The sequence below is a fragment of the Osmerus eperlanus genome, chromosome 25 (assembly GCF_963692335.1).
Source record: "Osmerus eperlanus chromosome 25, fOsmEpe2.1, whole genome shotgun sequence".
Classification (NCBI taxonomy): Eukaryota; Metazoa; Chordata; class Actinopteri; order Osmeriformes; family Osmeridae; genus Osmerus; species Osmerus eperlanus.
This window is the reverse complement of record NC_085042.1, coordinates 6,794,544-6,820,643: the sequence shown is the minus strand read 5'-3', so window position 1 is coordinate 6,820,643 and position 26,100 is coordinate 6,794,544. Positions and strand designations below refer to the sequence as shown.

Below are 26,100 nucleotides of genomic sequence, written 5' to 3'. Positions count from 1 at the left end.
TGTGTGTGGCCGTGTGTGTGTGCGCGTGTGTGTGTGTGTGTGTGTGTGTGTGTGTGTGTGAGAAACAAGATGAGCAGGTGGAGGGCAATTATGACAAACAAAGTCTGGCTTACATTCATTTAATAATATTTATATGACATACAACACATCATGGTTTTCATCAAAGGCAAGCTTTGGATGACTCAAGTACTTTGATATGGGTGCCATAGTTTTTAGCAGGTGGGGCTTACTGTTGAATAAGATGCCTCACTTTCTAACAAACTACAGCAAAGAAAGAAAGTGTTCACAAAATGCATCACCACAACAAATGTATTTTGTAGAACATAATCATTGCTGATGCAGTCTTCATTTGCACAGCAAAACTGCCATACAGTGAAGATAAGACTTGCCATACACTCAAATTAAGGAAAGTAAAACAAAACTCAAAATTGATTCCTGTAAAATCAGCAATTGTCATCGAGCTTCACAGGAAACAGCTATGGGTCTCTACAATGGTTCCCATCACCTCATCATTAAAGTAGGGAATAACAAGTGCTTCAGATTCTATTCTACGACAGCCATTCGGAAAGCACACAAACCTCTCTTCCATACCATATTGAGTTTCGATTCAGGCCGCGCCAAATTGCCACGGTGTACGATAAGACGTGGAGATAGGTGACTGCTTATGGTGAATGCATGGAGCCAAGCATACGCCCTGTAAGAGCTCAAGTACATTCCGAAAAAGCCGTCCCATCGACAATGAAGGGAGAGCAGGAAATGATCCAGTGCTGATTGAGGACGCGGCGCTCGGAGTGATCGCATATGAGCAGCTGGAGGAGGAGAGAGGGATCCTGAGCGGGCCACGGGAGATATGACGAAGGGCCCGTGGGCCCGTGCGGACATGGGCTGAAGAGTTCAAGGCCTCAGAATAAGTGTAACTGTAGATTCTTGGTTTTCTCCATTACTGTGATGTGACGATGACCAACAGACGCACACACACACACAAACGGAGTGACGTTAATACAGGCATGTTTGCTGAAAAGCCGGCACTTGGTAGACCTGGAGGACAGACTTGCATAACGTATATGTCAAAGATGTGCAAGACTGACATAATACATGGAGTGAGATTGTACATGGATATACCCCAAAAAACAACAACATAGTTTTGTGATTTCAGCAATGTTGGTTACAGAATAGAAAATCAAAGGACCACATAAAACATAGGACACGATTAATGACAATACAAATCAAAACGGCTAAAATATCTCCTCACAATTCATTACATGTGCAACATAATCCAGCATCTGATTATAACCCTACATAAATTACCAAAATATGACAGCACTGCCGAGAGTTTAAATGCCATTATTATACCTATAAAGATGAAATGAAACCTTGGAAAAATCATTCACTCATAAAAAAAAAAAAAAAAAAAATGGTCTCCTTACAGATGTCCCAGTACAGCAGGCTTGACTGGTGCTCCTGGTGAAGGTAGCTAAGTGACAGAGTACAGAAATGGTTGTCACAGTAACAGGACGCACCATAGCTGGGGGTAGGAGAGGAAGTGGAGCCGTTGCCGATGGAGAACAGGAAGGAATGGTGGAGGGAAGGAGGAAGGCAAAGAAACACTCTGAGGAGGCCCCTAGTGTAGCTCTCCATCAGTAAGAATGCGCTCTCATAGGAAAACTCTAACTGAGGTAGGCGAGAAAAAAAACAAGAAAAAAACCAAACCACCATCTCTACCCCCCCCCCCCCTTCCCCATAATGTCTGTGCATGACTATAACATGAGTATAACAGGGTCCAGCACGGAGATAACTGAGATTGATCTAAACCTCCTTATTCTAACCGCAGCGGGAGAGTGCTTCGACCGCGAGCTTCCGATCGAGTCACAGTCAAGTCAGTCGAGGATGGAATGAGCGAGTTCCATGCAGCCCAGCCTAAGCGCTGGGTGCAGCATGCAGCGTGCCAACTCTACCATAGTGCTCCGTGTTAACGGCTCCAACACGCCCCTTCCCCCCCTCCCAGCCCCTCCAGATCACTGCCCCCCTGCTCAGGGCTTGTCCTGCGGGGCCTTGAGGTGGAAGGGCGCCGAGACGAAGGGATCCACGGCAGCGTTCACCTCAGAGGCCCATGAGTGCAGGGGCCCCGGGGGAGCCGAGCCCAGGGAGGCCTGCCTGTTCACACCGGAGGTGCCCCTGTGGGCCGACACAGGCTGCTGCTGGGGGGGCACGGGGCCCTCAAAGTGCCTGGAATACTTGGCCAGGGCCTGGGGTCGGAACGGCTGGGAGGCCACCTGGTCCAGGAGGGCTTGTTCAGGGTGGACCATGGCTGGGTATGCGTGCTTTGGCTGGGCGGGCTGCCCGACGACCCCCGTCGCCTCCTTCCTCTTCCCAAAGGGGGCCTGGAGGAAGACGTCGGGATGGGCGTGGACCACGGATGGGGGGCGGACGAAGGGGGCGTTGGCAAACACGTCGCCGGCTTCTCCTTGCCCGATACGAAAGGGGGCTTTGGAGAACACGTCGGGCGGGGCCTCTGACCCCAGGGAGGTCTGCTTGAGGGGGCCGGGGCCAGGCTGGTGGGAGGGGGTGGAGGGTAGAGGCTGAGGCAAGGGCGCCTGAGACGGCTGGGGGGGGAAGTCGGGAACGTCCTCCTCCTCCTCCGAATCGAGCAGGAGGGGCTGGGAGCCGCTGCAGTCTGGGGCCCCTGCAGAGTGGTTCTCCACGGCCCCTCTCCCCTGCTCCTCGGCTCCCTCCTCCTCCTCATCCTCCTCCTCCTCGTCTTCGTCACTGGAGTGGACACAGCCCTGGGTCGCTCCGAGGCAGTCTTCCAGAAGTTCCGCCTCAGGGGCCTCGCTCAGCACATCGTAGCCGTTGCTCTCCCCGGCCGGCTCTGAAGGGGGACACAAGACAGGAGAGATGCCACTTTAGACACGACGAAGACAGCTCAGGAATCAGCAACCAGTTCACAGGAAACGGCTTGAAAAACAACAGGTCGAAGGTCCTTCGGTATGACAGTGGAACCAAAACGACGCCAAAGACGACACAAATCGCTGCTCCACGCCAGAAAACACCACGGAAGCGACGCGAGCAGCTAAATGGATCGACAGCGACAAGCCAGCACAGCACGAATCCTTTCAAAACAACACGACTGCTCTCTACAACACAGCTGAAACACCACACACAGCAACAGACAGAACGACAGAATTTGAACGCTACAACATTAAATGACCTAATTTCACCCCCCCCCCCAAATACAGTTCTGGAGACTTGCAACACCGTCAGAACCAGACTCCCTCCAACCCACATGAAAACAACTCCTTATGAACGGTTTCTAAGGGGAGCAACAGAGTCCATTAGAGTTGCTCTTGTCGTGTATGTTCTTGTAAGAACAGAGGAACCTATGGAGGAGTGAAGGGGGATGTGGAATACGGAGTGAGAGAACATTCTGGAACTCCGGCATAGTTAAGAGGTCGACAGTCAAGACAGACAGTCACAGACAGGTAGACAGGCAGCCAGACACACAGACAGACAGTCGCACACAGACAGACAGAGTCGCACACACACGGACAGGAGCAGAAACAGGGCCAGTCTTACCTTAGCCGTGCTGGTAGCAGGAGTTATCTGGAGGCTCCAGAGAGAGAGGGGTTAGTGGCAGCGACAGCAGCCCAGCCAGACGACAACACGGCAGGGGAGGATGCAAGTGAGGGGAGGGGGGGGAGCTGGGGCTGTGAGCTACCCAACCTGACAGCGCCACCCGACCTACACCAGTGAACCCTACCACTACAGAGAGGCGTTCGTGCCCTGGAAGGTGTTGTGAGGCAAGGTGGAACCAGGGACCGGGAAGAGCTTCCCTCAGGAGGTGTCACATTCAACAAAACATAAAAAAGACCCCACGGAGACCACAGAGCGATTCACATATACATGTTTATTTCACTTCCCTTTCGTTTGGACTCCATTTCTCGTCTCTGGTCCATAAAAATAGAAGGTACACACAAGATAATAGCTCTTGACTCAAACAGATTCGATGCAGTCAAATGGATTCGACGTGCGAGCGTCTTCCCAAGTCAACACACGAGGACGTCAGTTTCACAGCAACACAAGTCAAACTCTACGGGCAAGGCTACAGGACTCTACGAAATACAGCACTGTGGTGTCTAAGGATCGTGTTAAGCATTACTGCAGAATTGCATAGGTTAGCCACACTAAAACCTGCAAACAACAGAACTGGACGTGAACTGGGGTCAGAAAACAACAAGGGGGAAAAATATATACATTTGATTTTAAACTTCCAACCCACACAATCTTTACAATCGGTAGAATGTGCAGGTCAATGTCTTGGTATTGAACTAACCTTTTACACAATGTAGGGGAAGGGTAAAACTATAGACTTATTTCAAAGAACAAAAGGAGAAGAAACTTTAACTTAAAGCATATCCTATCGCAGATGTAACATTTCAATAGAAATGTATCTTAAGTCAAATCTCTTTTTGATATGCGGTGTTTTTCACAAAGCGAATCAAGCAGGGGGACTTTCCCACGCCTCAGGTGAGTCGAGACAGTTCTGTTTGGCTCTCTCTCCATGCCGTGACATCGACTAGGGCGTGGCCAGTCAACAACTACTTTGGTTCAGTTTTTCAGCAATTGATAAACCTGCATAAACCTGTTCTACATTTACATTTAGTCATGTTCTGCTTGTGTAATTGATGGTATAAAGGTAGCCAAGATGAGGATGTGCTCTGCCAGTGTTAGCCAATCATGGAGGAACAGAAAAGAGACAACAAAGATATCAGGAAGACAGCTTCCGTCATGAGCCCTGTTGTCAGGAGGGGGGTGGGGGGGGGTGGGAGGGGGTTTAAAGGTCGCAAAGCAGAGGAAAAAAACTACGCAAATTCAACCACAAACAGGACCAAACCGGTTCATAAAAAGGTAAGGGAACAAGCACAGAGTTGACCTTGGAGCCCTGTGAGGAGAGACTGACACAATTGGCTGCTTCGCTACGCTCGAAACAACAAGGAAGGTACTGTCCTTCACACGACATGAGACATGAGAGATCGACATTAGAATGTGGACCGTGGATCGTTGCACTCTTAAATACAGCTTCATAAAGAATACACAGAAATAATACAGAAAATAAAACATTTCTTTGACTAGAATATTTCCTTATGGATTCTCATTATATTTCATATCGATACTCACTTCATACATTCATTCTATAATATCAAGTCACATTTACTCATAGCATGATATATGTCTTCTTTTTGGAATTTTTAAATATCAAACACGTTGGGTGTAGTATCACTACGCTTTACAAGAGAAGTCTAAGGACAGAGACAGTGTTTTTCTATGTACATGGTTCTCCATATTTAAGTGGAACAAGGGACCCCTTGAGGTCTATGATAGGTCCAAGCAACACCGACATGTGGGTGGGCATGGAGGATGGCTGGGCAGGACAGGGGAATGAATGTAACTTGGAGGACGTGAGGGAAAATGTGCAACTAGAGAATGCACAGATGATTCGAGGATCCCGTCTGGATCAGAAAGGTCCAAATCCTAAACGTACACACGAGTTCTCCTTCTACGGGATCTTTAGTCCAGCATAGTTCAAGATCAATGCACTGCACCGATCACCTGTCTGGTGACCTAAAACAAGCGCACCTCTCTGCACTCTGCTCTGCTGGCCAAGCCCAGTAACCCCACGTCAAGCCCCCAGGCAGTGCCAGCCTCAATTCCCTACGCAAGGCCTATCAGCAGTGGTAGCACGCTGTCTAGCAGACCAGCTCAACCCTCTGCCCATCGCGCAGCTTCGCGAGAATACCGTGATCGAATTTGTCACCGACAAACGAGGTCCTGCAGAGGACTGCTACGACAGGGGAAAAAATTGATTCCCCCCCCCCCCACCCAGAAAGAGGGTTGTAGTACACTTGGATAGCTTCACAGATTGAACAGATATGACCGCCGTAGTGACGCCCGGTGCACATGCGACTGATGCGTGGAGAGGAACGTTTGGGACATGCCTGGAGTGAGGGAGTGAGGGAGGGAGCACAGATCCACATCGGTTGGATAAATCCCGGCAAAAGCCCAAGAATGACAGCTCGGCATTGCAGGCCTCAATTGTGGGGCTGTGTCCTGCACAAGGGAGCTCTGAATATAGCTGTAGGCCTAGGCTGCATTGTACCCTACAGGGACAAAGCCACGAGGGGGGGGGGGGGGGGGGGATGCATCAAGATACCCAGGAGATATAATAGCCAACAGCACAAAACTGCTTATTATATAGTCAGATCCATGACACAGCGGACTTAACTGGGGGGAGGGGGGGGGGACGACGACGACGACGACATAACAGGGGGATGGAGAGATGGAGACAGATGGAGGAGAGCATGAGGAGGAGGACGGGTGCAGGCAGCCAGGGGCAGCAGCCGGGGGGGGGGGGACGGTGGGCGTGCCACGAGGGGGGGGGGGGGGGCGATGGGCGTGAGAGCCACATGGGACTGGGGAATGTCTGCAGCCAGTCTGAAGCGTCTGAGACCAGCGCACCAGGTAGAGCAGGGGATGATGATGATGCTGGAGGAGGAGGAGGAGGAGGAGGGGGGGCAAGGAGGCACACGAGACCAAAATAACAGGCTCCTCACAGGGTTCACCTTATTCGGTGCTTCGTATACACACAGTGCCTCACAAGCCAGCCTCCCCCTCTTCCTCCTCTAGCTGGGAGCGATTGCACGGTGCCCCTTGACCCCCCCCCCCCCCCCCTCTCACACACCCACCCACCCACACACAAAACACACACCCGCCCCCCCTAGAGGTCGATGAGCTGGTCCACCAGCAGGAGGGAGCGGGCCAAGTTGGGGATGCTGGACTCTGAGCTGCTGCTGTTGTTGCGCGAGTGACCACCTGAAACGTGCCAGAAACAGAGATGGAGACAGAGAGAGAGGGAAAGAGAGAGAGAGACAGAGAAAGAGAGAAAGAGACAGAGCCATAGAGAGACAGAGCCAGAGAGAGAGAGCGAGAGACAGACAGAGACAGACAGAGAGAGAGAGACAGAGAGACAGACAGAGAGAGAGGGAAAGAGAGAGAGAGGGAACAGGGCAATGAAGACAGGAAGCAGGGGAATGATAGGAGGAGGGTGGATGTAAAAAAGAAAAGAAAAAGTGGGAGTAAAAACGAAAAACAGGATAGGTAGGAGCCGGATAAGAAAGATGAGAGAATCGGCGCGAGGGACATGAAAGGATGAAGCGGGGAAAAGAGAGATGAACGAGGGAGAGAGGGCAGGAAGAGAAGAAGACAGAGACAGGTCGTAAGCTGAGGTTATCCACATGCAGCTGCAGCATTTCAGGGCGAGTCTGGAGGATGTTAATGTCCTGGCCTCAGTCACTCAAAAGCACTCATCTTCCAAGCCTCCGCTACATCTGAACAACCACATGTCTGGAGAGCTGCAGATTACTTCGACAGGAACACTCTGTGCCCGATCTTTGCAATAGAAACAGTAGAAGCACTGACAACGTGGTGCAGGGGGAGTTGAGAGGGGTACCACAGGAAATGAGAGCATGCCGTCGGCATGACGACACCTGATGCCCCCAGAAGTGCACATCCAGGCTTTTTGTAAAACAAGCTCCTCTCACTAGGCCCCTCAGCACAGGACCAGTAAGTGACGGGCTAAAGCTGACAGGATGAAGCCTCTGGGTCATTCATGTGTCGAAGCAGTGAGGGTGGAGCAGGGCTGACCTACGGGCCCTGGAGCAGGATGCTGTGTGGCCCTGGCAGAGGCCTGGGGTGTTCCCCCCCACCCCCACCCTCCCCCCCTGGTCTGAGGCTGACCGCCCGGCCTTACCTTGACTGGTGCTTTTAGAGGTGAGCACGGGGATGGGGTCGAACTCGTCCTCGGGGCCCTTCTCCCCGCAGGTGAGGATAGCAGAGTCTGCAGTGGAGGAAGAGGAGAGGGAGGAGGGGGTGATGGGAAGGGGGGGCGGGGGGGGGGGTTAGCGAAGCCTGGAAACGAAGAGTGAGAGAAAAGGGTAGAGAGACCTAGAGAGAGAGAGGGCTGGAAAGCCAGACGGAGAAAGAGAGGACTAGAGATGCAGAGGGAGAGAGAGAGGACTAGAGATGCAGAGGGAGAGACGCGCACCCTTACCGAGAGCTGGCTGGCCAGGGTTCAGAGATATGGAGGCTAGCTCGTCCAGACAGGAGCCGGGAGGGGCGGAGGAGGAGGAGGCTGGGGCGGACACAGGGGTGGGGTGGTGAGGCAGCAGAGAACAGCCCAGGAGAGAGGCCTCGCCAACCAGAGGGTCTGGGGGAGGAGCAGGGGGGAGGAGCAGGCCAAGCCACAGGGGGGAGAGAGGGAGGAGGACAGGAAGGAAGAAAGAATGAATGTTAGTCACCCCTTATAACCTCAAGATGAAGTTTGGAGCAAAGAGCGTCCTACAAGCAGACAAAAACAGAGAAGTCCTGATAGAGAGAGATGGAACTGGTTCTGACCAAGCAACGATGGTTTGGCGCCCTCTAGTGGACAAGGTGGGGACACCGTTTTGAAAGGTCTCTTACACTGAGAACACAGGGGGAACAGATTTCCCTGGAGGCCGGTGGAAAGTGGTTCCCCCATGTATATTACAATCTGGCCATTTAAAAAGCAATCCAGTGATGCTGGTGATGTATGTTTACATTTACATTTAGTCATTTAGCAGACGCTCTTATCCAGAGCGACTTACAGTAAGTACAGGGACATTCCCCCGAGGCAAGTAGGGTGAAGTGCCTTGCCCAAGGACACAACGTCAGTTGGCATGACCGGGAATCGAACTGGCAACCTTCGGATTACTAGCCCGACTCCCTCACCGCTCAGCCACCTGACTCCCTCATTCTCGTATGTTACTATGATCATCATGTATAACAAGTTTCACCTATACATCAGTATTTTACACTGAGAAGAGAGAGACTAGACTGTGAGGCACCTCAAACAAACATGGCCACAACAGCACGGTACAGCACTCTCAACAGAGGTGCTTCCTACTTTGTGGTTTGGGGAACTAAAGGCCGAGTGGTTAAGTTGTGGATCCCATTACTGTCAGCAGAGAGGAGGCACTCTCCCCTGTTGGCTGGTCCAGGGGCCTCACCTGTCAGGCTGGCGGCTGAGGAGGGCTCCGGCTGGGCTGGCAGTCTCTGGGTCTGGGGGGCATCCAGGCCTGCGATCAGGGAGTCCACGCTCATCTCTGCTTTTCCTGCTGGGGGAAGATGAGCAGGGAGAGATGCTGGGTTAAGGGAAGGTGGAGCAGGGTTGGGAGTGAACACAGAGAGAGCGAGAGGGAGAGCGAGAGCGAGAGCGAGAGAGAGAGAGAGAGAGGAGAGCTGGACTGTAGAAAGCCTGACCGCTCTCTCTCTAACACAACCTGGGCCTCAGCACACTGACTGGTTAGAGGTGAGAGAAGCATCTCTCCCATGGAAGCGAGAGGACAGACTGAGGGCAGAGGAGAGGAGAGGGAAGTAGAGGAGGGCACAGGAGAGGAGGACAAGAGGAGAGGAAGGGAGAGGAGGAACAGGGAGAGGAGGACAAGAGGAGAGGAGAGGAGGAACAGGGAGAGGAAGGGAGAGGAGGAACAGGGAGAGGAGGACAAGAGGAGAGGAGAGGAGGAACAGGGAGAGGAAGGGAGAGGAGGAACAGGGAGAGGAGGACAAGAGGAGGAACAGGGAGAGGAAGGGAGAGGAGGAACAGGGAGAGGAGGACAAGAGGAGGAACAGGGAGAGGAAGGGAGAGGAGGAACAGGGAGAGGAGGACAAGAGGAGGAACAGGGAGAGGAAGGGAGAGGAGGAACAGGGAGAGGAGGACAAGAGGAGGAACAGGGAGAGGAAGGGAGAGGAGGAACAGGGAGAGGAGGACAAGAGGAGAGAAGGACAGAAGAGAGGAAGAAGGGAGAGGGGACAAAGAGGAACGAGGGAGAGAAGAGAGGAAGAAAGGGGGCTAGAGAAGGAGGTTACCATGGCAATGCCCCTCTGCAGAGCTACTGAAGGGGTCATTCAGGGGTAAGAGGTCAGGGAGCAGCAGAGAGGTCTCTGGGGACTTGAGCCCCTCGATCAGCTTCTCTGCGAGCCATGGAAGAGACGGAGGAGGAGGGCAGGAACGGAGGGATGACAAGAAGAGAGAAAGGCACAGAGAGATGGAACAAGAGTTAAACTGGCGGAGCAAAGAGAAAGAAAAGGACAATAAGGAATTTTAAGGAGAAAGGAGTAAGGCTAACTAGATATAACATATCTAGGGTTACTATATCTAAGGAGGTAGCAGATGTTAGTGTTGTTGACATCAGTTCAGTGTTTTTGTTTGGGTTCATAGTGAGGCCATGGGCTCAGCAAGGGTCTAGGAGGTCGGTTACAGTGTCAAGAACGCCATGCTTGAGAAAACATCGCATCTCAAGTTAATTCAAGACCGACGGCGTAGCCATAGAAACACCCCATGCCTCAGAGCACGGTCCCCCCCCCCCCCCCCCCCCCATCACGCTATAACAACACACACGGTGCAGGAGACACACACGTTCCTGTTAATAACACGACTCTCCAGCTCTTCCATCCAGACCCTCATGGCCGCCGTCTCACTAGACGACACACCCAGAGGGACTCTTGAGGGCGTGTCCCCTGGTAGGGGGAGTTCTATAGGTCGTGCCGACCCAACAATGACAGACAGGCGCAACAGGACACCTGCCAGTGTGTGTGTGGGTGTGTGTGTGGGTGGATGCAACACTGGCATAAGCATTAGTACACCCGAACAGGTTTGGGCATGAGACGGGTGCATGCGTGTGAGTGAGGTCCATTCGGCACGTCTGCCTGGTCGCCTGGCCTACTCATACTTACAGGGGCATGGGGCGAGGGCCTGTAGCAGGGAGGGGGGGGGGGGGGAGGGAGCGTGGGGGGGCGGGCGGGCCTCAGAACATGACACAGCAGATGTGACTCTTAGCCCCCTTAACTAGAGGAGAGAGGTGACAGGTCACAGGTCAACGCTGACAAAACGAATCCTCGTCGACAAACCGAAGCGCTCCGTCGACGGACCACATCCAGGGGCATGCTGGGGATGAGGTCATAGGACGACCCCGCCCGTCGAGCTGGGTGTCTATTCTATTCTATTCTTATCAGGAGCTGCTTCATTCTCCTGAGGACTTGTGTGCCCCGCTCTCTCCTGTGAGCTACCACTGCTGTAGGGCAGAGCTGTGAGCTCTCTCTGTACCCAGGAGACCACACTGTGAGGAGGAGAGAGAGAGGGGGAGAGAAAGAGAGAGAGAGATCGGAAAGACAACCAGACTGTGTGCATGTGTGTGTGTGTGTGTGGAGGGGGTGAGAGAGGGTGAGAGACAGAATGTGACAAAGAACAAAAGGGAGTGTCAAAGAGAGAGATATAGAGCACTGCAAGGTTGGTAGAGAACAAGAGAGAGAGCGGGGTAGAGAAAGAGAGACAGAGAGAGTGAGAGAGAGTGAGAGAGAGAGGGATCTAGGAGCACTGGGAGGATTAACCCCATCCATCTTACAGCTGAAACACAAGATCTCCTGCAGTTCGGTCTGCAGCGCCTCTCCACTCCCCACTGACAGAAGAAGACTGAGAGACACAGGAAATGAAGTCGCACACTTCCTCCTGACACAGAGCTTAGAGGTCTGCTGCTGATTTGCTCCCTGTTCTCAGTAGCGGAGATGGTCATAACAAGATAACCTTCCGAGATCAAGAAAATCCAATTAACAAATGAGAGTTTGTCCTTGAGGTAACCAGGCGACAGTAAACACACAAGCGGGAGATGGCTGAGCTGGGCTGCTCATCCACAGGAGCCCCTGTGAGTAAGCAAGCCAGATCGCTATACAGGAAGAGAGAGAGGTCCATAACAAAGACCTGTAACCTTCCAGCATTACCACTCCAGCACTGGGCCGCGTTGTCGAAGCGCAACAGCAACAGTTCAAACCCCCAGGACCAGGTGTGTGTTTGGGAGAGGTGCGATGGTGTGTGTGTGTATGAACGCTGCTGAGATGGGGGGGTGGAGGTGGTGTGGGTGGGTGGAGGTGGTGTGGGTGTGTGGAGGTGGTGTGGGTGGAGGTGGGGTGTGGGTGGGGTGGGGGGAGGTGGTGTGGGTGGAGGTGGGGTGTGGGTGGGGTGGGGGGAGGTGGTGTGGGTGGGGGGAGGTGGTGTGGGTGGAGGTGTGGTGGGTGGAGGTGGTGTGGGTGGAGGTGGTGTGGGTGGAGGTGTGGTGGGTGGAGGTGGTGTGGGTGGAGGTGGGGTGTGGGTGGGTGGGGTGTGGGTGGGTGGGTGGAGGTGGTGTGGGTGGAGGTGGTGTGGGTGGAGGTGGTGTGGGTGGAGGTGGTATGGGTGGAGGTGGTATGGGTGGGTGGGGTGTGGGTGGGTGGGTGGGGTTTACCTGGAGTGCTAGAGAGGGACAGGGCGTTAAAGGGATCAGGGACACTCAACAGCGCTGAGCCGGCATCCAAACCCAGGATGTCAGCAGTTCTCTCAGCTGAACACACAGGGAGAGAGACAGAGGGAGAGAGACAGTGACAGAGGGAGAGACACAGGGAGAGGGAGAGGAGCGAGGGATGGCAGAGGAAAAGGGAGGAGGAGGGGAGGACATGAAGTTAAGGGTCGACTTCAGATGAGGTTGAGCAGGGCAAACTGACTCAGACATTCTGAGCTCAGAATTAAGCTCAACAATCGAATCGAGCAGACGTCATCCTCTGATGGATGAGAGGAAAAGATAACAGACGTCATCCTTCGACGGAAGACAGAGTAGCTAACAGCTAATGGAGTCACCGGGGACAGAGAGGAGGGGGGGGGGGGGGAGGGGGTACTGAAGAGGTTCCTGTCTGCCGAGCAGGAGAGACAGCTAGAGAGACCAGAGGAGAGAGACGTACCTGGGAATGCTTTGGCTCCCCCTGCGGCAGCGGAGAGCGGCTGCAGGCCTGGGATGAGGCTCTCACCTGGCCTGGCTGAGAGACGCAGAGCAGAGGTGAGAACGCATCCAGTGTGTATTAAACCTGGCGTGTGTACGTGTTTATTCACAGGTGTGTGTGTGTGTGTGTGCGCACAGAGCGGCAGGTCGTACTCTCGGCCAGCTTCGCAAAGTCCTTGTTCAGCAGCTCCTCTGCCGTCAGTTTGGAGAAGTTGTCGTCCCCGAATGGGTTCCAGCTGGGCTGGGCGCCGGAGGCGGCCGGGGCGGCGGAGGCGGCCGGGGCCCCCGGCTCACCCGGCTGATACACGCTCTGCTGGGAGGAACAGGGCGAGCCCGACGGGGTCGTGCTGGCCGACCTGAACACACAGACACACGCACAGCCCTTAGGAGGGGGGGTAACCCAGGCCCGCTCGGACGCGGGGAACACACCAGCAGCTCATCATTCAGATGTATTCAAACGAGGGGGCACGAACAGCCTACTGGATTATTAATAGACTGAAAGGAGTGCTTCTTCCTGGTTCTTTCTGGTGGTATAAAAGGCCTGTTTCTTCTCCCGTGTGGGCTCTGTGGTATGAATGGACTGTTCATGAGCCCGCTGGGCTCTCTGCGGTGGCATGAATGGGGCCGGTTGGTCCCCGGGGCCCCCGTGGAGGGGGAGTCCGGGGGGGCTTACTTGGACTTGTTGAGGCCGGCCTCGGCCGCCGCCGCCTGCAGCAGCTGGGTGGACTTGCTGACGGGGACGCCGAACACGGCGCTGTGGGTGACGTCGCTCAGGATGCGCCGGTGCCCGCCCCGGGCGGCCATCTTGGGGGACGAGGGGGGCGTCAGGGAGCCGACCTTGTGCGCCCCGCGGCCAGGGGTCTGGGGGGGGAAAGAGAGAGAGAGAGAGAGAGAGAGAGAGAGAGGGGGCTTAAGTGAGAGTGAGACCCTAGACCCCACGTCTTCGCGCCCGAGTGAAAAGCAAAAGACTCGGTCGAGGAGGAAGAGCGTTTATTTCGCGTTCGAAAAGCTACGACCCGACGCCCCCGGTTAAGGAAGGAAAAGAGGTTGAACGGCAGCATGCGGGTTACGATCACGATATCACCCGAGAGAGACGAGGCACTGCGTGCGGCGGAGACCCAGAGATGTCAATGATTCAGGGAAAACAGCAGCTACACCCAGTAGCCAATTGGAGACCCCACCACCGGCATTCATTATTCATGTTAAAGAGAAGTGGTTAAAAAGACAGAGGGCGGCTTGTTCCCGGACGACATTCCCCGTGTGCTGCGGCGACCATCGACCGTGACGTCGATCCTATCGCCGTGTGTTTAGATGAAAGCAGAGCGAGGGTTCTGACGGACAAGCAGGGTTAGGGGAGCGAGAAGACCCTTCAAGCCTCCCCCGTCTAGGAGAGCAGAGCTGGAGGTCGAGGGTGAGGGGTTACCATGGCGTCAGGGTCATCTGCAGGGCCGGGGGCTGGAGGGCTGGGGGTGGCGGGCTGGGCTGGAGGGAGCGCCGCGGGGTCGGGGGTCACCACGGCAGGGATGGATGGCTGATGCTGCACGGGAGCAGCTGGAACCAGAGGCTTAGCCCTGGGCTGGCCTGGTGCAGAGGGCTGGCCTGGTGCAGAGGGCTGGCCTGGTGCAGAGGGCTGGCCTGGTGCAGAGGGCTGGCCTGGTGCAGAGGGCTGGCCTGGTGCAGAGGGCTGGCCTGGTGCAGAGGGCTGGCCTGGTGCAGAGGGCTGGCCTGGTGCAGAGGGCTGGCCTGGTGCAGAGGACTGGAGGGTGGGAGCGGGGCACTGCGGCTGCTGCTGCTGCTGCTGTTGTTGTTGGTAGAGATTCTGCACCAGTGGATGCTGCTCGGCGATAGTGGAGTCAGAGGAAACACAGGCGATGTTGAGAAGCTCCACTACCCTCCTGTCTGCCCCAGTTAGAGCAGATGCATGACTGTACGAGTAGAGCACGTGTCTGGGGACCGGCCCAGATGTAAGTACCATACTCCTCTCCCTCTCCCTCCCAGTTTAACTACGGCTAAACTAAATAAGGGCGGGGGGGAGAAGAGGGGAGGGAGTGAGGGAGCTGCTCAGATCTGGCTCCCTGCGCGACACGCTAAGTGTTAGCCGTTTGATTCCAAACTCAATCACCGAGCAGATCTCCGAAGGAATCCCTGGCAAGCAAACGAAGTTACGGCCTACGAGTGTAATCGAATACGAAACCCCCCCGTGACCTTTACAAGCCCTCACAACAACGCCTCCATGGGATAGAAAGAGTTAGGTCACAAGATAAATAAATGCACATACATTCGAATAATGACACCACATTATGTGTTCATTCAGCAGTAGCTTTTATCCAAGGGGGGGGGGGGGGATCAAACCTGCGACCTCACATCCTGCAGTCGAATGCTCTACCACCGAGCAACACCAAGTCGACATCCACACATCCACGTCGTACATTAGAAACACAGGGTTTCCCCTCACCTGCTGGTTGAGCTGGTGCTGCGGGATGAAGAAGGGAGCAGGGTGCTGCTGCATGAAGACCTGCTGGTGCTGGGGCGTGGCCTGGGGCGTGGCCTGGGCCGGCGAGGGGCCCGGCTGGCCCACAGGGGCCTGCTGAGCTGATTGGACGCTGGCAGCGGGAAGGGCCACACCCGTACCGACACCTGTCCAATAGCGCAGGACATGGATTCATTTGATTTAGGTGGTCATCGAATTCGAAATATTCCATTTATCATGTCGTATCAATTCATAAGATCTGCTTTGATCCAAAGTCTCAAACCGAAACGATCTGGATCGTGAGCGATGATGAAACAGACAGCAGCAGATGTACCGTGCCTCTGTACGAGACAGCAGCTCTGAGACAGATGGGTGCCTGAGGGCTAATTATCGCTCTATTAAAAGCCTTGTACGGGTGATCCACAGTGATCCCCTGGGAGGATTTACGAGGCTGTGGTCTGTAAGCCAGCAGATCAATATGTCCCAACTTGACGCAGGACGTACCTCGGATGAGAAGGAGATAGTTAGGGATGGGGGGTGGGTCAAGGGAGGGGTGCTCGTACCCATGGTCGACGGGCCCCCTGCCGCCACGGCGGGCCTCTTGCGGGGGGTGAGGGCAGCCTGGATGGGCAGGATGCCGATGGGCTGGGCCTGGCCCGCCTTGGGGCGCTGGCGCGGGGCTATGGAGGTCTCCAGGGTGGGCACAGGGTCTGTAAGCCTGGAGGAGGGGCAGGAAGGGGACAGTCGTGGTCGTCACACGGGCGCGGGGGACACTCGTCATGGGCGTTGACGGCAGGACGCTCACCTGGCTTTGCTCTGGCTCTGGCTCTTCTTGGCCACCGCTTCGCTGGCTCTGATTGGCTCGGGGAGTTTGGCGGGAACGGAGGAGATCTACAGAGACGAGAGAAGAGGCGCTCAGACGCAACGCGGCGGAGAGCCAATCGATTCGCCCGCGTTGGGTTGCAGCCGCAGAGAAGCGGGGATGGCTCCTTTCCCTTTAAACACAGCCGCTGGATCTACGCTTTCTATAAATGGCCTGGAATGTGCACTTTGATGCTGCTCTCTGTCGGAAAAGTGCTGAGTCAGGAGACTGAGAGCAGAGATTTCCCCTGTCAGTACGCTTCAAAGAGCCGGAGGAGAGTGCAGGCTGCCAACTGGCAGAGGCAGACAGGCTTAGACCCTCTCAGTCGCTGCCCTTTAATGATGGACTTAAATATCAGTTCGGAATCCGACTATAAATCACAACATCTGGGTATAGAAAATACAGTCTGTAAGGGTCCACTCTACTAAAAGTAAGCACTGAAAGACTTCGGTAAAGTCAAAGATCTCTTGCTCGTTTGGCTAGAAGATGCTGCCAGTTAGTCCTGATCAGCGGAGAGACGTACTCACATGAACGTTCTGGACGGGACAGTCTCTCCTGGCCAGCTTAAAGGCAAAGTACGACACTTGGTAGATATCCGGACGCATGTCTGGGTCAGGCTCCAGCATGTATCCTGGGAGGGGGGGGGGCATATTGTAGCAGGAAATGTAGTATCATGTCATGTATTCATTTGGCAGACATTTGTATCCAAAGCAACGTATAGGGTATATAGTATGTGAATCCTTTGATTTGCTGTCAAAATGCTCTAACCACTGAGCTATACCTAAACACACACTGCAAAAACGCAGTTAGTTATGAGCTTGCTTATGCTTAAAACATGTACATTTGGCTGCCATTGCAATGGGTGACTTTCACTTGATAAGAGTTCCTAAAAGAATGTTTCATTTCCTTAAATTAAGTCAAAGGGTCAGCACTCGATAAGCCATTTATACTAGAAGTCCAACGAGATTCCAAATCTCAAAACAAGATGGTCCCCCTCAGATGGTCAGTGGGTGGATGGCAGGGCTGAAGGCTACTCACGGATGAGGCAGTGCATGTCGTGGGAGTAGCGGGAGTTGTCGGGGATTGTGAAGCTGCCGTCGCAGATAGCCACCTGGCTCTCCCCGAAGGGCAACGTGAAGTAGCACAGCTTGTAGAGCAGGCAGCCCATGGCCTGTGTACACACACACACCACGGGTGTCAGGTGGAGAGCACACAGACAGCACTACAGGGAACATTTAGCCGAGCTGAAGCACGGGAACACAACAGGTCGGCAGCAACGTGACACTGCTGACGGCTAGCATACAGGGGTCTGTCGACGACCAACTGGTTCTCCACCCCCATGTCCTTTCTTTCGTCACCACGGCAAATCTTCTTTCTTTTTTTCACAAATGAACTTGTTCAAAAGTTTGACCGATATTTGGGGTCTGGAACATTTGGAGAGTTTAACTGGTCAATAAAGGACCCCCTTTACGCGAAAATAAATACACACTTTGTAGATTTGTAGAAAAACTGCTGACTCACCCAGATGTCAGCCTTTGTAGTGATGACCTTGCCTCCGTAAAGGTTGACCATCTCAGGAGACCGGTACGACAGTGTGGTGTACCTACACACAGCAGGGAAGCATTCATCACCTCTTCACTACAGTTTGGTTTAGTTCAATAATCCAGTAGCAAAGTGACACAGACATTGTCATTTAGTCATTTAGCAGACGCTCTTATCCAGAGCGACTTACAGTAACTACAGGGACATTCCCCCCCGAGGCAAATAGGGTGAAGTGCCTTGCCCAAGGACACAATGTAATTTTCCATGGCCAGGAATCGAACCGGCAACCTTCTGATTACTAGCCCGATTCCCTAACCGCTCAGCCATCTGACCCGCTTCCACTCCCTAACTGTCTGCATGAGCTGGGCTTCAGCTCAACCCGCTGGAGGCGGGGCCGGGCCGGTAACCACTCACTTCTTGATCTCTTCCTCCACCACGGGCACGCCCTCTGTCTGGGGGTTCTGGAAGCGGTTGGTGGCGCTGCCAAAGTCACACAGGACGTAGTGGCCCCGGTCGTGGAGCAGGATGTTCTCCACCTACACACACACACACACACACACACACAGGTAGGTCAGGTCAGGTGACAAGACGAGAATGCTAGTCCTCCCCCTACATAAACTACGGTCTTAAAAGCAAATAAATACAACAAAAGGTATGGTTCACCATCACCTCTCATGTCATCAAAAACGAATCATATCTATATTTACGTATATCGTTGACCATAACATGTAATGTATCTTATGTTTGGAAAGCCCCAGTCCAGCCGGTGCTTGATGACAGGGAGACAGACTGAGACGTGTCGGGGACAGCGAGACGTGTCTGGGACAGCGAGACGTGTCTGGGACAGTGAGACGTGTCTGGGACAGCGAGACGTGTCTGGGACAGCGAGACGTTTCGGGGACAGCGAGACGTGTCGGGGACAGCGAGACGTGTCGGGGACAGCGAGACGTGTCGGGGACAGCGAGACGTGTCTGGGACAGCGAGACGTGTCTGGGACAGCGAGACGTGTCGGGGACAGCGAGACGTGTCGGGGACAGAGAGACGTGTCTGGGACAGCGAGACGTGTCGGGGACAGCGAGACGTGTCTGGGACAGCGAGACGTGTCTGGGACAGCGAGACGTGTCGGGGACAGCGAGACGTGTCGGGGACAGCGAGACGTGTCGGGGACAGAGAGACGTGTCGGGGACAGATCGGAGGAGGTGGTGAGGGCTGTGCGGCGGCTCCACGTGCCTTCAGGTCGCGGTGGATGATTGGCGTCTTGCACTGGTGGAGACGGGCCAATGCCTCGCAGGTGTCACAGAAGATCTGCAGCACCTCGGCCTCCGTGAAGCCGGTCTGCAACCTCTGGTTCATCAGGTTCACCACCTGCCCTCCTGCGCGCGCGCGCACACACACACACACACACACACACACACACACACACACACACACACAGGAATACAGATAAGTGAACCGACATCCTAGGCTTCTGTACGTTTAATGACTATATATAATATGATTTAAATACAATTTTACTTTTATCTCTTTTCATGCCGTAGCCTACATTACGCAGAATACAAGGTAGCATGTGTACCAACATCCCCCTGACAGCAGCAGGCGGTGAGAGACAGGCTGAGAGATACAGGCTGAGAGAGACAGGCTGAGTGAGACAGGCTGAGAGAGACAGAGAGGAGGAGGGTTCACCTCTGCAGAAGTCCATGAGGATGAGAACCTCCCAGACATCTCCTGCCCCCACGGCAGTGATGCTGGAATCCAGGAACCCCACGATGTTCTTGTGGCCCACCAGGTCCCTCTGTACAAGCGCGCGCACACACACACACACTCTCAAATTATGGGGGGGTCAGATGGGCTGAGTGGTTAGGGAATCGGGCTTTTAATCAGAAGGTTGCAGAACGTGCCAAATGACGTTGTGTCCTTGGGAAAGGCACTTCACCCTACTTGCCTCGGGGGAATGTCACTGTACTTTCTGTAAGTCGCTCTGGATAAGAGCGTCTGCTGAATGACTAAATGTAAATTAGCCATCTACAGAACGGAGGCACCATTTAGTGAGTGGCTGACATTTTAAGTAGTACAGTGTGTTACAGTTCTGCTCATCACCTATGCTCTATGGGCCTATATTCAAAGGGCTGCAAGGAATAATGATAATGATGACAACCATGTCATTCTAATAGCTTCCCCGCTCTGCCCTTCTGGGTGTGGTTGAAGGAACTGGTTTGTTATAGCTCAGCCACAAGACAGGAAACTGAGTTGGCAGAACACGGTCAAAAGGGCTGTCACTGTGCAGGCAGGTGAATGACTCAACACCAACCCCTGTGCTCTCTTTATCTTACTTTATAGCTGACAGTCACCACCACCCAGTAATAATACAGTTATTACGGCCTTTTCTAAAGTACAGCAACACAACTCGGCTTCAGAGCACACCAGTATCAGGGGCCAGGAGTGGTCTGCTGAAGAGGGGCGGGGCGATGAGGTGACTGGGGGGGGGGGGGGTGTGAGGACAGAAGGGCGGGGTGATGAGGGGGGGGGTGCGGGGGGGGAAAGGACGCCGCACGCGCCCCTCACCTGGATCTGGATCTCCAGCTTGCAGATCTGCAGGTCGTGTTCGTTGTTGACGTACATCCTCTTGAGGGCGCAGCGCACGCCCTGGTGAGTCCTCACCAGGAAGACAATAGCGAAGCCTCCTGCAGAGACACACAGAGGGGGAGAGAGAGTGAGAGAGTGACACCCGTCTTCTGCAGAGACACACGGAGGGAGAGAGGGTGAAACTGGAAGTGTGGCGAATCGAAAGCTCTCGAACAACACGCACCAACAGACCACACAGTTGTCTGCTATCAGCCAGGAAGCCTTGGGGCAAGCTTCCCATGGCCTTGTGTTGACCTTGACAGACGCAGCGACTGTGACAAGGGTTAATCTGCTCAGTCATGCGGAAGAACGTAATGTCCACCTCCACTAGAATGGTGTGACTATCAGGTTCAGGGTTTTTAAGTACCTGAGTAGACAACCAGGTGCTTAACAAACACCCCAACATCAAAATGGCCAGTTCAAAAACACAGGGGTGCTAGCATAGTCTCTCTGGCATGGGTGTCAGAGGACAATGTTTATAATGAATAGAGAAAAACAAAGATAACATACAGCCAACAGATTTTGTTATTCTAGGCAGGCAGAGCCAGAGACAATCACAGATATTGTGAGAATACAGCCTGTGAATGATTCATAGCAGAGAATATGTGCTGGAATACTAATGCAAAAAGCAAATCTACTGATTGTGATTAACAGCAACGGACGAGAAAAACCCAGACTTCCTCTAGTCAGGACGAGAGCATCGCTCTGCTCCCTGTCCATTTGATACAGTCTCCTAAGGTCTGACCACCAGCACACAGTTCTGGCAGCGTGCCCGTGCTTACACACACACAAAAACATGCACGCATACACACACACCTACACACAAACCAAATGACTGAACACAAGTGTGTGTGTGTGTGGAGGCAAAGCTAAAGGAAGTGAGTTCCGTAAAAACGTGTTTCAAGCTGCGATAAGAGGGGCTTAAAATAGCACCGTGTGAGTCAGCAGTGCTGAGGGGCAAACTGCAGGTAGCGGAGCAGCAGACAGTCTGAGAAAGAGCGGCCAGCGCTCGGCCGTGACAAACACACACACACACACAGCGCTGACACAACCAGCCGACCACTTCCTGGTGTGTTTCTAACCCCCACGTCCCGCTAAGCTGCTTACACAGGCACACCAAACCAGCGCAAACTGTGGATGTGTCAAACCAACATCCTGGATGCCATCCAGCTGCAAAGCAGTTCAAGAACATACTCTGATTTCCTGTGGTTCTGGCCCCGGCTATTCAGAGGATCTTAAGTCGTGTACGTGGTTCTTCTTCGGGCTGGCCACTCAACAGAGGTGTGACTACATCTCTGGACGTGGTCGATGGTTGACACACTGTAGCCTAACAACACTGATTCAGAGGGGGGTGGGGGGGTGGGGGTTACAATCACAGAGCCACACATTTCATTTCACATGCAGGTGCACACATCCACCCAGCACACACTAGCTGCTGAGACCCCCAGGCTTGACTCCTGTGGTGCCGGAGAGACCATTTCTTCCCCGGCAGCACCGTCATTCAGTCACGTTAGAGAGCAGCATTGAAGGGGGAACTGCATGTGGCCTGCTGTAAATCTGCACCCAGATACTGAACGGCGCCCAGGGCTCTATAGACACACCGCAGACCCAAAGAGGAGATTTGTGTTTTTTTTGCTCTCCTTGTCCTCCTCTCCTTTGGGGTGTTCGCAGCCTGTGGGTGAACCCCTGTTCAATCGCTCGCAGACGAACACACACACACACACCTTACCAAGGCTGCTTTCACAGAGACAGTTCTCTCAGTATGTGGTGTGCTCGAGGGCCATGCCCTGGGCTGAGTCATCCAGCTAGCATCCCTAAGCCCAGCTCCACGTGACCCGTCGCTTTGAGGTTTGATCGGGTGCCTCGTCACCGCAAAGCCCCCGGAAGAGCTGTCGAATCAGGGTGAAGGAATGACGCTCAACGGGAGGCGGCGGCCAATAGGAAGCCATCTCCAAAGGAGAGCGGGTGAGGCGAGGAATGGGCCGCGTCGAAGGATGAACTTCTCCGTTTCCTGGTGTTTTATCGGGGCACTACTCCCGTGGTGCTCTCTACAACTGACGTGGGACTACCATGCCCTTCCTGTCTCGAATCTAATCTCAGGAGCCTGAATGTAATTAGGAGGATTAGCGAGCTTCTGGAGCAACGTGCGGCAGTGCACTCCCAGCAGACAGCACCCAACAACAACAAGACCATCTACAAATAGTCCTGCAGCCCCATAGCTGACATCCTGGATAATACCCCAGTCAAGCGCACACACACACACACACTTCCAGCTTACGCATTGCAGCAAGAAATGCAGAGGACACTAGTAGACATGTAGGCTGTGTCATCACTGTAATTAATCGTGCATAACAGAGCGATCCTATAAATAAACGCATGGCTGCTGCTACTACGTTGTTTACAGTAGGGGTCAGTCCACGATCCGCCCTGTGCTAGTAACACCAGAGAACGACACAGTGTATGCAGTGGCAGTTTTAATGTATGACTTTTAGGCACTAGCTGGCTGATACCAGTTTCTGAATAGGGAAATTTTCAAACAGCCAGTTGAAAATGGGACTCTTGTATCTGTCCCAGCATGCCTCGGTGCTTACATTAGCTTGTGGCATGGCAGCTGGCTGGTTTCCTCGACGACAATGCTACCCATGCAGACCGCTGAAGAGGGCAAGTTCACACTGGAGATGGCTTGTGTTACGAGGAATCACTTTAACCCTTGTGCTGCCTTCGGGTCACATGACCCAAAGGTTCATAACGAACCATCGTTGTGTTTACCCAATTTTACCCAATACAAAAACAAATAAAAATAATTTTCTTTTAACCTTCGCAATGTGGGGGGTCTGAGACAGCCCAACTGTTAAAAGAAAATGCTTCACTTTGTTTTTGTATGCGGTAAAGTTGTCGCAATACGACGGTGGGTCACAATGACTGATGGGTCAGAACGACCCGAAGATAACACAAGGGATAAACAGGGCAGCAGTTAACTAGACATCCTTTTTTATGGTCTAGAGAACGACTCTGAAAATGACTCCCATTATCACATTAACATGATTAAAATAGCCTACTCATTTAAAGCGATCGTTTTCCTTCTTCCAACATCTGAACCATGAGGCTAACTACAGAATGGGGATATCAGATAGCAGGGCCAGGGGGCCAGACTATACAATTCCTTGAAGAACATTCCAACTGTAACTTCTGTGAAATGTGTGATTTCCAATCCGAGACAAAGGCAGTTTGTGGGAAATCTGGTAGACTATAAGGATGTTCTCCTGAGTTTGAACTTGATTGGAACTACATTGTGTACCAAACTGTTCTCCAATGCAGGTTTTACAGTTTGGGCCACACCTGGAGGGCGTTTCTGACCGTACTGCATTCTAGCCTCCAGAGAAAGGTGTGCCCCCATGGGAAAGTGACTTAGTAATTGATCCCTTGTCGCTTTTAAGACGGCTTGTCGACGACTGGAGGTGATGGTAGTCAGACAGTCAAAGCAACATGGTAGGGTGGACCAACAGATGGTGCCCATCCAAACCACTAATTAATAAATCACGCTCCTGCCATCCATTATTTAGCAACAGGCCCTCTCAACTGACAGAGCCAGAGTAGCATTGAGACCAAACTAGTGCGCGCACGTGTGGCAACCACACAGAAACAAGGGCAGAGACAAGACAAGGCAGTCCTGTGGTATAAGTAGCCTACAGTTTACGGAAATTATAGACTGCATCTGAAAAATTACTGTAAAATATCAAATGTTCTTACACATATTGTGAGATTTAGGCCCTACCCTTTATTCCTTCACTCTCAGTAAACGAACTGCTGTGACTAAGCATGCGTCTCGGTATAAGCTTTAGAAATTCGTATCGGTTGCTTGTGCCTTGTCCCACCCAGGGTTGATGTATGACGGCTAGATATTTGAGATGCCAATGGGGAGACGGCTAGTCTTGTGAATAGACTCACTGGACAACAGAGATATTTGACACACCATTCATATGTGTCAAAGGAAAACCGACACCTTTGGGAAGAAGATTTCACAGACAGTTTTGGAATTCCCATGATTCCTTATTAGTGTAGTGGTCGGCATGCAATGCCTGTTGTGGAATTATGCCACCATGATGTCAACTGCAGCTGTCTGAAGAAGTTCATGCTGAAGCAGTTGCTGACCCTGCTTGTTAAGTTTAATAGCATAACTTATGAATGCATGAAACAGAGAGAAATAAAATGAAGCCAACTAATTGCTTCACACCAAGTGGTAACCGGGCACTTCACACTGCTAGTAATTTCTTGCCCGACATGCATAAAGAAATACGGGGGCCTGCTGACTTTTAGTATATGTTTGTTAACCAATAGTTATGTCTATATATCTCACCTTCAGCAACTGTTTCCTCAACTGTGACTTGATACCGTCCAATGGTGAAAACCCGTCCAATGAAGCTGCCACAACTAGATCCACCACCTCCGCCACCCGCTCCAGAACCAGGCCCAGAACTTACAAGTTCCCGGCGTGAATCGAAAAATTTCTTCATTGTAGTGATGTTAGCTTTCCAATCTTGTAATCGAAACTGTCACCAATAATTCCTGGGAGCTGTATAACAGATAGCCTAGCTATAACTAGAGTTTAGGATTAGCCAGCGATTGAATGAGCAAAGCCTGGCTAACGTAACGTTAGCAATTTAGGCTAACAACATTGGCTGGCTAACAAGACAGCTAACTAAGCCTTAATTTAAACCGATAGGTTTCTGGCGACCCACGAGTCCCGACGGATTTGTTGTTAAGAAATGTTAAAAGCAAAGAACCTTTCTTAGCAAATGACAATGTGTCCATATGAGGTCGCCGTTCCTTTGACAGTCAGTGCGATGGGGAAACTATCCAGACAAACTGGGTTGGGTAAACTAGCACCGCTCCGTCTGGCTAACTGACAACCATCACCGGTCTAGATTAATAATGTTAAAAGTTGCACTATTTGATAGTACAAATTTCAAGTGCTAGCTAGCTAATCAGCTAGCTAGCACTAGCCACCAATGATTTGACTGTCATAACTAGATACAAGTACTTATGTCTGGTGATCGGCAGGTCTTAGTCAACGTCAGTTAGCTACGCTGGCTTGCTCTCTACTAAGCTAGCTCAGACAGTAGTAGCGTTATCTGTCATGGAGAAATACTAGAGCTAGGTAGGCTAGCGAGCTGTGGATTTTTAGGTAGCAATGGCTAAGTTAGCTTGATCATCCAATTCTCCAGTAGAAAGCGTAGAGAGAGTAGCGTTGTTGTCATCCGTTTTCCTTGCCGATTACAACTCTCAATTTAACTACCTGGCTGGCTAACTTATTGTGATCTCTTTCTCCGATTTTGACGTGTAATTACTCGCTAGCTAGCCACTTTACATTTCTTGCAAGCTAGATCTAGCTATCGTGTACTTCCTTTCCCCATTCACAGGTACTTAGCTTCCTAGCTACATGGCACATAGAACGCAACATCAGCGAATTTCATTTTGGTTGTCCTGTCCAGCCGGCGGTGCAGCATGTAGTAGTATTTGGTATAAATAATATCCTCTTATTTTACCAATTAATCGCGGTTCTTGCAGATCTGTTAAATACTTGTTATATGCAAGCCTTTTTTTTTGGGTCTTTTGCTGTTTTTTCAGTCTGAGAAACCTGAGACATAATCTATCTATAAACTCATCCTCTTACTTTATAGATGCATCACTTTCCATTGAACATTGTTCATTTATTGACTCTCATTTCA

General features: G+C 52.5%; 1 protein-coding gene across 1 annotated transcript; it reads right to left on the bottom strand.

The window, feature by feature from the left end:
* Positions 1–109: 109 nt before the first annotated feature.
* LOC134011745 (AP2-associated protein kinase 1-like) lies at positions 110–26,004 on the bottom strand. The gene is made up of 22 exons (XM_062451167.1): positions 24,729–26,004; positions 20,312–20,430; positions 19,433–19,541; positions 18,980–19,122; positions 18,164–18,285; positions 17,729–17,810; positions 17,246–17,378; positions 16,735–16,838; positions 16,151–16,236; positions 15,909–16,063; positions 15,331–15,512; positions 14,699–14,709; positions 14,299–14,665; positions 13,549–13,736; positions 13,029–13,231; positions 12,838–12,912; positions 12,348–12,443; positions 9,940–10,044; positions 9,081–9,188; positions 8,105–8,260; positions 7,805–7,891; positions 110–2,869 (listed from the first exon to the last, which is right to left on the bottom strand). The coding sequence occupies exons 1-22, from the start codon at positions 24,883–24,885 to the stop codon at positions 2,031–2,033; spliced, it is 3,627 nt and encodes a 1,208-aa protein (XP_062307151.1). The 5' UTR covers positions 24,886–26,004; the 3' UTR covers positions 110–2,030.
* Between the last annotated feature and the right edge of the window lie 96 nt (positions 26,005–26,100).

Coding starts and splice junctions, on each gene's coding strand:
- LOC134011745 (XM_062451167.1), bottom strand. CDS start 24,885: ATGAAGAAATTTTTCGATTCACGCCGGGAACTTGTAAGTTCTGGGCCT. Junction 17,379..17,728: donor CTACAAAGGCTGACATCTGG/GTGAGTCAGCAG, acceptor GTGTGTACACAG/GCCATGGGCTGCCTGCTCTA. Junction 13,737..14,298: donor CAGATGACCCTGACGCCATG/GTAACCCCTCAC, acceptor TTCCCCCCCCAG/ACCCCTGGCCGCGGGGCGCA.